We start from the raw sequence: 12,001 nt of genomic DNA on the forward strand, positions 1-12,001 counted from the left end.
AAGTTGGGAGGAGGAAAATGAGGCTTGGAGAGGGTAAGTGTCTTACCCAAAGTACACCATTAATGTCAAAGCACTTCTCTAATATCAACCGAGTGCTATCAGTGTGCCAGCAGTTGGTTTATGTTCCAGAATGAGGAATCTGAGGCTTGTGGCTGATGAGCCGGCGGTCTAGGATCTGCTCACAGAGCGGGCTCCAGCGTCCATCACTGCTGTGAGCACCTGGACTGAGTCTGCAAGAGAACAGGGCCCGTGCCCCATATCACTTTGTAAACGACAGCACTTGGTCCACATTTGGCAGTGAAGGCAGGTTAAAAATAGCTGGCTGGTTAACAGTCTCAGACTCTTGTTGGGGCAGTCTTAGGGCTGGTCTCCTGGCCGTGCCCCAGCAGCCTAAGCCAAATCGAGAAAATAAGAATCTCTTTTTGGCAGAAAAGGGAAGCAAGACCTTTGGTAATTTCAGATATTAAACCCTCTGAGAGAATAAAGATTTTCTACCCTTGTAGGATATTAAAAATGCTTGCTCTTAAGACAGCTCCAAAAGAGAAATTAAAAAACCATTTTGGCAAAAATAGCATTGTTAGTAAGTGATAATAGCTTCCTACTTGGACATCCATATTTGGACATATACATTCAGTTGTGTTTGTGAACATGTCAGGAATAGTATCTCTTTGTTTCAGAAGTCAAATTAGTTTAGGTAGTTCTGTCAAGATTTGAAGAAAAATTTTGACTTTACCATTCTAAATGCCAGAAAGAACCTCCCTTTGAGATTCCTGGTGAGGTGACTTCACACACACACACACACACACACACACACACACAGTATGTACAAACAAATTCATATTGAAGTTTGAGATGTAGACATGATTTACCTTAAAAATTCAAAGAATTAAGAATATTTAAAAACAGATTTAAACTGTATTACAAAGCTTGTAATTATATTAAGCAGGACCTCCATAGGGTTAATAGTGTTCAAGTTGTAATTTGCAAACCATCTTATTTTTTCCTCTTTTTTTCACCCACTGGGAAATCAAGACTCCCTCTGCTGGCTATTACAGTATATGCAACTTTCCTGGCAAATTATGCTAAGAAAAGTGAAACAAAGGAAAACATTTTTGGACATTCAAAAAGCTAGGTCTTTGGGACACAAAAGCATTTTTATGTTCTGGTGTTCAGTTATCTAACACTTGCATCTGCGATGTTCTGTAGAAGGAGCAGCTTAAAGGAGCACGCAAGTTGGATGAGCGGAGTGGAGGGAACAGGATCAGGTAGGAGCCCAGAGACAGGTTCCACGGCCGGCTCTGCCAGTGAGCAGCTGGGATCCCTGGGCAAGTCACACCCTCTCCAGCCTCAGCTCCTTCACTGGTAAAATGAGAGGATTTTAGTGCCTGTTCTCCAAGAGCCCTTCTAATGGTTGCATTTTCAGATTCTAACAGCATCGATTCCATTTCTTTCACAGGAATATGTGCTACACGTGTTTCACACCGACATAAAGTAAAAATACTTAGGAAAATGAAGCAAAGGTAAAATTACAAAAATATATACAGATCATTTTTTCCTCATGCTGTCACAGCATGGGAATGTTAGGGTTAGAAAGTGGTATTTTGTTTGCTATTATAAGTTTGTAAAATCATACCCCCACATGTCCCAGAAAGACTGAAAACCGCCTGTTTCATTGATTCTGTGAAACCTTAAATTATAAGACGCATCATTATTTTAGATGTTTCTAATTAAACTATGACCAGCCACTGGTGGTAAATTACATCTAAGTTTCAGGGAGGTCAAATGTGAGAAAATGTGCTTACAGGAATCCGTGAGATAAGGTAGTGCCTAACAGGGCTTCAGCTGATGCCAGCCAGCTCAGGAATTGAACAGTGTGATGTGTCCTGGCTTCCAATAAATCTCTCTCCTGCCCTGGTGTTTCCCCCTCTGTCTTCTGAACACTCGTCCTCTCCTCTTCAACTTGCCTTTCTTTCTCACCATGTGAGACGGTTTTTAACTTTTTCGCTGAGACATGTCCGGTGGCTATTCTGGGAAGAAATGATTGCTTAAAAGGTGAAATGAGACACTGGGGTAACACTGCGTCCAACATAAGCATGACCAGTGGTTTTTTGCTTTAAATATGAATACGCATTAACACTTGCGAAGGTCTTTTCACTTTGAGGAGGGATTAGTCAGCACTGGCATCTTCGCGGGAATTGAATGTGTTCTTTGATGGAGTCATCGGACGCTTTAGGGAGGGATTTGGGATTTGACCCCCTTTATTTTTCATATTGGATATAGGTTCTAGGATAAGATTTAAATGTGCATATGTATATGTGTGTGTACCTCTACATCCATGCTTTAGGATAGTTTTGGACTTAGTTTTTAGTTTGACTTCTTTCATGTTGAAATTGGAGCTGTGTGGTGTGTTTTTTTATTACTTTTTTTTTTTTAACCACATGACAGAGCAAACTGAAAGAGCTTCCAATTTCTCTTTGTAACATCTCATCCCCTCTAGGGAGAAAGGAGGCCCAAGGAAGGGACAGTCTGCAAGGCTCTTGGCCTGAGGCAAGGATTGCAGAAAAGTAAAGAACAGAGTAGGGAAGTAGAGTAGAGCAGAGGGGCTCTGAGGAACTTTCTGGGCCTCCCTGTCCCTGCAGACTGTCTTTCTTCTCTTGGTTGTACGCCTAGATGTGGCCTGATTTGGCAGTGTCACTGATCCAAGCTGCCAGGTGTGGCCATGCTAAATCCTCTGCCCTGCCAAGTGTGGCATTTCCAGTAGTGAGGCCATACTGGTCCTCTTTGGCCTGGCCTGATGCTGGCCGAGATACGAATTCATACCCAGAACTCCTGTAAGATCAATATGGGCCACAATACACAGGTCCTTTCACCCTGGATTAGTTCATCTCTTTACCCCGTCATGCCCTGTGATTTTCCTGTAGAAATGTAGTAACATGGGAATGTACACAATTCAGTTTTTGCAGGGGAGGTATGGGGGTGATTCATCTTGTGACCTTGAGGATTGCAGACTCATAGGAAGAGCCTGGGCCAGTGGTGACTTGATGACATCGCATCACCAAAGCCCCAAACTGCCTGCCTCTGGTTTCGAATGTGAGAAGAAACAACATGAAACCTAAATTGTGTCGGGTAGCTTTTCTGTTACTTGCAGCTGGACTGCTTCCTAAATGATTAAATCATCATGTGATTACTTATCCTTTATTTTTTACCTCTTTGTAATCATCTGCTTGTAAAACTATCATTTACTAGTAAACGTAATTCTATATTTTCATTCATTGAAAAAAGGTACCCTGTCATTTATGTGTCTTAAAAATGATCCCTTGTTGTAGTGACCCCCTCTCTAGTTTGCACTGATGGGAACCAGTGTTCGGCAGTGCTGGACAAAGATGCTTCTTCCACAGGCACCTGTGATTGTTCAGTTGGTCCTCATAACTTTGTCCCTCTGATCTTGGCATAGTGCTCTGTGTACTGGTTCTCTACATAATTTTGCTCTTTCAGTCCTCAGTATCTTTGCTCATAATATTTGTCCCACTCAGATATCCTCCTCCCTTCTTCTTTTTTTTGCATTTTCCCAGATTCCCAGATGTGACATGGACCATCGAAGTCACCTGGCCCACCTTTGTTTACTTCACATATTTCATGAAACCTTGCCTATCTTTTCTGTTTGGTCCATATGTTTCTGTTCTTTAAAAGTTTGCAGACCTTGCCCTAGCCAGTTTGCTCAGTGGATAGAGCATCAGCCTGTGGACTGAAGGGTCCTGGGTTCGATTCTTGTCAAGAGCATATGCTCACGTTGCAGGCTTGATCCCCAGTAGGGGGTATGCAGGAAGCAGCAGATCAATGATTCTCTCTCATCATTGATGTTTCTATCTCTCTCCCTCTCCCTACCTCTCTGAAATCAATAAAAAATATATATTTAGAAGTTTTCAGACCTTGTGAGGTTTAAAAGCTGCTATTTTGGAATCCCTAATATTGTTTACTACAGGGCTACACATGATGGTTTCATTCATCACTGAAAAATGTTTGTTTGTTCACTATGTGCCCGGAGCTGTGCTAACTGCTGGGGATATAATGGGAAGCAAACATTGACATCATCCCAGCAATCATGCAGCCTTCTGAGGTTGGTGCATAGTAATTACATATTCGCACACCTGCATACGTGGAGCAAAGGGCCTGGACCTAAACTGGGAGAGTCACCGAGAGCTTCCCAGCAGAAATAACGGTTATCTGAATGGGGTGTTTAGAGAAGATGGAGAAGCAGTGTCCCAGTAGAAGGTGGAGAGAGTGGTCTAGGCAGCAGAAACAGTATATGCAAATGTCCTGTGACTATTTCAAGAAACTTGAGAAAAAGTATGGTTAGAGATCAAGAATGAGAAAGGGATCCTAGGGAATAAAGTTGAAAGGGGCTACCGGGATTTGGAATGGACCTGTTTGTGTCAATCAATTTCTGTATTATTTATATTGATGGTATGTTTTGAGTTGATATAACTAATTGGACATGTACTGCTCCTGGTGAAGTAAAATGTATTGTTGAAGATCTCTTGATAGAAAGAATTTAAGACTCCTTACTACTTGATTTCTCTAGACTATATACTATTTTACTCTAGATAAGTATTTGACAGCTAGCAAAATAATTCAGGATGGTAGTAGGAAACAACAGCTTTTCTTGAGCTGTTAGGGTCTTTTGGAACAATCTTTCTTAAAAATTATAACATTCTGTTAGAGATTTAGAATAAGTACTGATGAATATATTATTTTCCATTCTCTTCAAGGGAACACAATAAGTTGCTTAATTCAGAATATCTGAGATGTCTACTCTTATCTTAGGACACTGTGTTCCTTATTTAGAAGAATGTAAAAACCCAGGGCTACTCTGACCTCGATTAAAAATATTTCATATGACTTAGGCACAGTTGCATTTGTATTAAAATAATAGAGGAAAAAAACAAGCATTAGAAGATGGCTTTATAATCCTACTGTACTTGGATGGTAAACTTTTAAAGAGTTGTACAAATAAGCTTTATTTTGGGATATAGTTGAGAGCAAGTTTCTATGGTTCTTGTTCCTTATTTTCTATTATATATAAATAATGTATATATATATATATATAATTAATAGATATAATAAATGAATGATTTTTTCCATTTAAAAGTTATATATACTTTTCATCATGATAAGATCTTGGTATTAAATGTGGTGTTTAAATTATTTTAAGCTAAATATTAAATATACTTAATATTTGGGTGCTCTGTTTAATAAGAATTAGATGTGGTACTTAAAGGTAGTTAATGGAAAAATGAAATTTGTGACCTTAAAATTAAAACTTTGACCAGAAGATAATAATGCTTCAGTAGCCCCTCCCTCCCTCCCTCCCTCCCTCCCTCTCTTTCTCTCTTTCTCTCTTTCTCTCTCTTTCTTTCTTTCTTTCTTTCTTTCTTTCTTTCCTTCTTTCCTTCTTTCCTTCTTTCCTTCTTTCCTTCTTTCCTTCTTTCCTTCTTCCTTCCTCCCTTCCTTCCTTCCTTCCTTCCTTCCTTCCTTCCTTCCTTCCTTTCTTTCTTTCTTTCTTTCTTTCTTTTCTTTCTTTCTTTCTTTCTTTCTTTCTTCTTCTACCTTTCTTTCTTTCTACCTTTCTTTCTTTCTTTCTTTCTTTCTTTCTTTCTTTCTTTCTTTCTTTCTTTCTTTCTTTCTTTCTTTCTTTCTTCCTTCCTTCCTTCCTTCCTTTCTTTCTTTCTTTCTTTCTTTCTTTCTTTCTTTCTTTCTTTCTTTCTTTCTTCCTTTCTTTTCCTTTCTTTCTCTCCCTTACTTTTATCATCTGGATTCTGGCTCATATATTTGTTTAATCAATGCTTTTTTAAAAATAAATTTATTAGGGTGACATTGGTTAATAAAATTATATGTTTCAAGTATACAATTAATTCTATGATACATCATCTATATATTGCATTGTGTGCCCACCATCCAAAGTCAAATCTTCCATCACCATATATTTTACCCCCTTTACCCTTTCCTACACCTCTTCTCTCTGGTAACCACCATACTGTTGTCTGTGTATATGAGTTTTTGTCTAGCCTTTTTTTTTTAACCTGCTGAATGATTATACCTCTTCTCTCCTCCCTTCTCTGGATAAATGGGGGGAAGCTATCCAGTAGCTAGATGCTTACCTATGGATCCAGTGCCCTTTCTCCTTGATGGTGTTGCCAAATGACCAGATGAAAACACTGAATACCTTTGAAATACCCTTGTATGGACCAGGTTGGAAAAGGACATGGCTCTCCCTGCCATCACATTCCTGGGGTCTGCAGGGAGGAGGGGAAGGGCTGACTGTTCAGCCCCTGCCCAGGGCTTTCCTAAGGCATTTCCTATAGTCTCTTCTGAGCATCAGAATCTTCGGTGATTGTAGAGATAAATACTTGGTGTGCTTTGGGAGCGACATGATATATATTGAGTTGACTTTCAAACTGGATCTCTTGACTTTATTTTTTCAGAAATGGCCTTTGTCTTATTTTTTAAATATTCTGTGTCTTTTAGTCTCAAGACTTCAGAGGCCTCAAGACTTTTCCTGAAAAGTTAACCATGTCTTGCTGTCTCTATATGAACATTGTTGTGTCTACTGTTTTAAAAATGGGTTATGTTACTCTTTTATCTCTTGCCTCCACTTAATTTTTAAGGAGGGCAGTGGAGGGGAGTTGGGTAGAAAGTGTATCAACTGCCTTGATAAGGATGTCAGCCAAAACAGAGCTCTGCTCCACCCACATTCCAGCACACCCCCCTGCAGCGGCTACTCTATCTGTGTGTTACATTTTCATTGCTCTGTGCCATGTGCTTCCAGAGCAGTTTTTTAATCTGTAAACCACTCCACAGGCCAAGGTTGCTCTGATAGCCAGGATTGCAGAGACATGCAAGGGCTTCCAGAATACAGCCTGTATGTCTACACAGCTGGCTGTCCTTGGGCGCTCTGTTTATGCTGGTGGGATGTTGTAGACAGACCTTATCAGTACATGTCTGTCTTGCTAGCCAAGTGTTTGTCCACTGATGAAACAAAAGGAGTTTTTATTCTTCTTTAGGGTCTAGGCAGTATTTCTTCCTGCCGGTATACAGTTTCAAATGATCTTGTGGGTAAATTGATATGATTAATATTCTTCTCTCCCCATTTTTTAACGTTATAAAGTAAGCTGGGAATTGGGGCTACTGAACTGGAAATGTATAATATCCCTTTGTTAAATACCATGATGATATGATCTTCCACTCTCTTTTTTACCTCTCAGTGTATAAAGAACACAGGAGACTGGTGCTTTGCAATAGCGATTCTTAAGAACAGCTCTGTTATTTGGTTTTTACATGATCACAAAAGCTTTTAACTTAGTTTTAAAAGCTATTTAAGTCATGTAGCTTTTCTGGTGACTTGAATTTTTCTCACATAGGAAGTTTTAGTGAAGTGATACTTTTGGCAAGAGGCACATTGAACTCTGTTAGAGAGTTTAGGTTTGGATTAACTTTCTCTTTTTCATAACCTTTAAGGAGAAATAAATAGAAATAAAATGAGACTTTTAACAAAGGCATCCCATTGGTAGTGTAAGGGATTTTTCATAGTTACCGAAAAGATCTAAGAGCTGACAGGGACTTACTACCATGGAATATCAAACAAAATAAAACTTTTTATTTTTGTTTAAATTCTTTATTGTTGAAAGTATTATATGTTTCCTTTTTAACCAAAATATAATTTTATTATTCACAGATGAATGTATATTTTGGATAAATGTCAGAATTAAGTAGGATTTTTTGAAAAGTATGGGTTTGAAAACTATTACATTTTGCTCTCAGCAGGTGTTATTTATTTAAAATGAGTACTTGTTCCTATTCCAGACATTTAAGTTGGCCTAGCTCTTCTAAATTTATGTGTCTTGATTCTTGGCAACTTATTTTGTTCAAATTTGTACCAGCATAGTTTGAAGAAAATCCTGGCTTTCTGGGTTGGTTAGAATCCTTTTCATTTTCCCCATCTTTATCTCTTGCTCTGTCCTTCCCTCTTCATGAATTTGGATTAAGCTTCAGAATGTTTGCAATTTTTCATTTACTTAGCCCTTCTGATATAAAAGATAGAGCATGAAAAATAAAAGGCATGCTCCTGTTTACTGTAAGAAAACAAGGGGGAGTCAGGAAATGCAGGGAACCCTATTAGCAGCCACCAGGTCATTCCCAGCCCCCCGTTTCCTGGTGTGGAATGTGCAGCTGGTGTCTGAGGAAACTGAAACCATAGCTCGTCTTTAGGCTTGGCTCTCCTTGTCCTCTGAAGACTGGTCATCTTCATATTGCTTTTGGCAGGAGCACCCTCCAGTGCTCGGTCCAGTCATTAATCACAGCAGCATGGATATGGACAGCATCCTTTAGAGTCCCAATAGGGTGCTCTGAATCTAGCACAGATACAGACACTGAAGGTACACTCTTAAGAGCAAAGGCTTACCCACATGCAATCGAGATTCCAAATGGATCTTGGGATCTTAGGGACCCACGTGTATTAACCACAAAATAAGTGAACTGAAATGAAAGCTCAGACAATCACATCTGACTAACACTCAGAACTGCCACTAATGATTGGCAATATTGACTGGGATTATTAGTATGAAAAATTATATATGAGTTTCTCATTGAGAAGAATTTGACAGGAGATTTCTGCGGGCTAGGCTTGGAAGTGCAAAATTGAATGGGCTTATATTTCGTCTACTAAAACAGTCTCATGGCCACAAGTAATTGCAAGGGAGAAAAGAAAAAGGATTTAGTGAACTTTTAGCAAGTCTTTGGCAAAACTACCATACTTGAAATAGAGAAATCTTTTCAAAAAGTCTGATTTTCTTTACTGCTTTTACTGTTAGAGTATATCTGGGAATAAATCACCCATGTTACTTGGATTATTTACAGGATTTAAATATGACATAGAAAATTTAAAATATTGATAAGAGATACAGAACTTTTGAATAGACCAGAGTGGTAGAGAAAGGTCATCTTCTTATAATTAATTTAATTAACATGTAACATTATATCATTCATAGTTGCTAATGGCTTTAAATGGTCTTTGTCCTCTAGTTTAGACATGGAAGAAAAGAGTGGAAATTGTTGGGTAAAGTGACTTTGACATGTTATAAACAAGTCTTGGGATAAGTGACCATTCACTTAATGTATACATAAATTAGATGTTGATCAAAATGTATAAGCAACTTATAATCAGCTCAACCAATAAGTTTGATGACTTCCTATAATATTTCTAATATAATATTTTCGCTTATTTTCTTATTTCTACCTACACAGGTAATTAAAATCTACAGCGAAGATGAAACCAGCAGGGCTTTAGAGGTGCCCAGTGATATAACTGCCCGAGATGTTTGCCAGCTGTTGATCCTGAAGTGTCATTATGTTGATGACCACTGCTGGACCCTTTATGAGCATCTGACTCTCCTAGGTCTAGGTAAGGACACAGAATCATGGTCACATCATTGCTTTTCTGTTCCTTATACTTTTGATCATATGGCAAAAATTTCCTTCAGATACAGAAAAATAAAAGGAAATAATGAATAATTCTTTATTCTTTTTACTTTTGGTATTAGCAGTTGAAAGATGAAAATCGTAGAACAAAATGGACATAAGGATAATAATATTACACATTTACCACCCTTGTTTTTTAAACAATGATTTATGGGAATTTTAGAGCTAGAACATTGATGGAAGGATATATTTCATAATAATTTTTAGAAGCACAATTAACACTTTTAAAGAAGTTAATAAATAAACTGTTATTTGGATTATTTTTTGAATTGATTATAGGACAGATATGGGGAGTATCCATGGTGGTGGTTCTCTTTAAGGGAGCATACACCCTAAACTTTTCTTGAGGAAATAAGTAACTCCTTCACATTTTAAAATCATAAACATAAAGAGTAACCTTAAAATTTTTTTAAATTGAAAATGCATTGTTGTATTGTGATTCATAGAGGGCTTTTGTTTATTTTTCCAAATCTTTTAATGAATTATACATTTTTTTCATTCTTCTGCTAGAGTGAGACAGGATTGGCAACAATTTTGTCTCCTTCCTCTTTTGTCTCCCCTTTCTTATTTTTGCATATATCAGTGTTAAAAAACATGTTCCCATAATAAGTAGATGAGAAAGGAAGACGTTACAGCAATGCTGTTCAATGCTTTGAATTCTGCATTAATTTCCTGCAGCCACTGTAACAAATTACTACAAACTAGGTGGCTTAGAACAACTAAATATTTATTCTCTCGCAGTCTGGAGGCCAGGAGTCTGAAATCAGTATTGCTGATTCCTGGGCTGAAATGAAGGTATTGTTAGGAGGCTCTTCCCCTGCAGACTTCAGCAGGGAATCTTCCTGCTTCTGGGGGCAGCTGCCATTCCCTGGCTTATGTCTCTATCACTTACGTCGCCACCTGTGTCGTCATCATGTTGCTGTCTCCTCCTCTGTCTTTCACATCTCCTTTTGCCTCTCTACCATAAGAACAGTAGCACTTAGGGTCTACCCAAATTATCAGGAGAATGTGCTCGTTGCAAGTTCCTTAACACAATCATAGCTGCAAAGTCCTTCTTTCAATTTCATTTTTTTTTTTTTTGCTATGCAAGGTAACATTCATTGGTTCCAGGGATTAAGGTATATATATGGGGAGGTGGGAGTTAGACATAAACTCCTTTGCATTATATGTCTAAAATTTTACTGATAAATTATCAAAGTGATTTTTTTATTATTTTTTATCAGAGTGATTTTAAATAATCACTTTGTAGTGACAGCTACATTATTTCCTTCCATTTGTTTAAAGAATTGAGACTTGTATACCTTAGTCATGAGTCATTCACTTTCTTGCAAAGCTAGCAACCAATATATAAAAAGTGCTGCCTTTGTTTGATGCCTAGTGGGTGTTTACCCAGAGCAATAGCCAACGTAAGGTTCAGTTCAGAGGAGAGGCTTACCTTTGTATTATGAAATGGAGTAAAGATGATGCTGGCAGACAAGGCAAGTTCTGCTTTTTAAAGATGCTGGAAAGTGGTTCCTCTAAACCTCCCTGCATTCCCTGGACCCTTCAGAAAGTGTTTGTGGACTTCAGTTTGAAGACTGTTGTCTTAGGGCATGCCAGAACCTCAGGGAGAAGACAGAGTGGAGCCCGAGGGAAAGAGGCTGGTAGTCCGACTGTGTCCACAGTGATTCTGAACCCCAGCCCATCCCCCACCCTAGTCACAGCTAATGGTCCATGAGCTGCAGTATGTCAGCTGATCTTGACAGCTGAGCATGCACCTGCCAGGAACACCTGAATTCTGAAGGCATATACTACATTGGCCCACGCGATGTAGTCTCACATTCCCCGGGCAGAAAAAGCTCCACCTATACTTTCTTCATTGCCACTTGTGACTAATTTAATTCTATTCATGATAATTCATCTCCTAGAAATAAGGTGTTAACTCTCAATAGGTACCTGCCATCTTCCAAACCATTTCACTTACTTATGCTTGTCGGAACATAGCTCTTAATTAGAATAATATATAATTACAGTATTTTAGATTCTTAAATTTTTCCTTTGGTGAGACTTTAAACACATCTTTTTTTTGTATAGTCACTAAAATGTATCCTTAACAAATAGCTTGAAGTAATAAAAATCCTGTAAATCAGCAGTTTTCATTGAGACCAATGCAAGTTATATTAAGGAATAATGCACAACTCTTTCAATGTAGAGGCTTAAAATGGAATGCTGAGAAGTAATTTGAGCTACATACTAAATTAGGCTTTTAGACATCAAATTGAAATAAATTTCTCCATTACTATATTTCCTGGAAACTACTGAAATAAAATCAAAGGTGTGAGAATATTGTCTCATGGCTTCATCAACCATGCATTAGACCAAAGTTCATGAGAAAGAAATTTAATTCTAGAGCTTCCTTGTATACTTCTGTTTTTTTACACAGATTATACTTTACAACAGTAAAAAACTTATAGACACTAATGCTACC

The 12,001-nt window shown here is 38.1% G+C and overlaps 1 protein-coding gene across 2 annotated transcripts in view; it reads left to right on the forward strand.

Annotated features, from left to right (window-relative positions):
* The window catches only part of GRB14 (growth factor receptor bound protein 14), a 107,309-nt gene that overhangs the window by 53,582 nt on the left and 41,726 nt on the right, over nt 1-12,001 (forward strand). For both annotated transcript variants that reach the window (XM_070422851.1, XM_070422852.1), the window contains one exon: nt 9,301-9,457. In XM_070422851.1, the coding sequence (XP_070278952.1) occupies nt 9,301-9,457 (157 nt within the window). The remainder of the gene's footprint in view (nt 1-9,300; nt 9,458-12,001) is intronic.

The sequence above is a fragment of the Myotis yumanensis genome, unplaced genomic scaffold, assembly GCF_028538775.1.
Source record: "Myotis yumanensis isolate MYYU_CA2020_CCGP unplaced genomic scaffold, mMyoYum1.0.hap1 SCAF_8, whole genome shotgun sequence".
NCBI classification, from domain to species: domain Eukaryota; kingdom Metazoa; phylum Chordata; class Mammalia; order Chiroptera; family Vespertilionidae; genus Myotis; species Myotis yumanensis.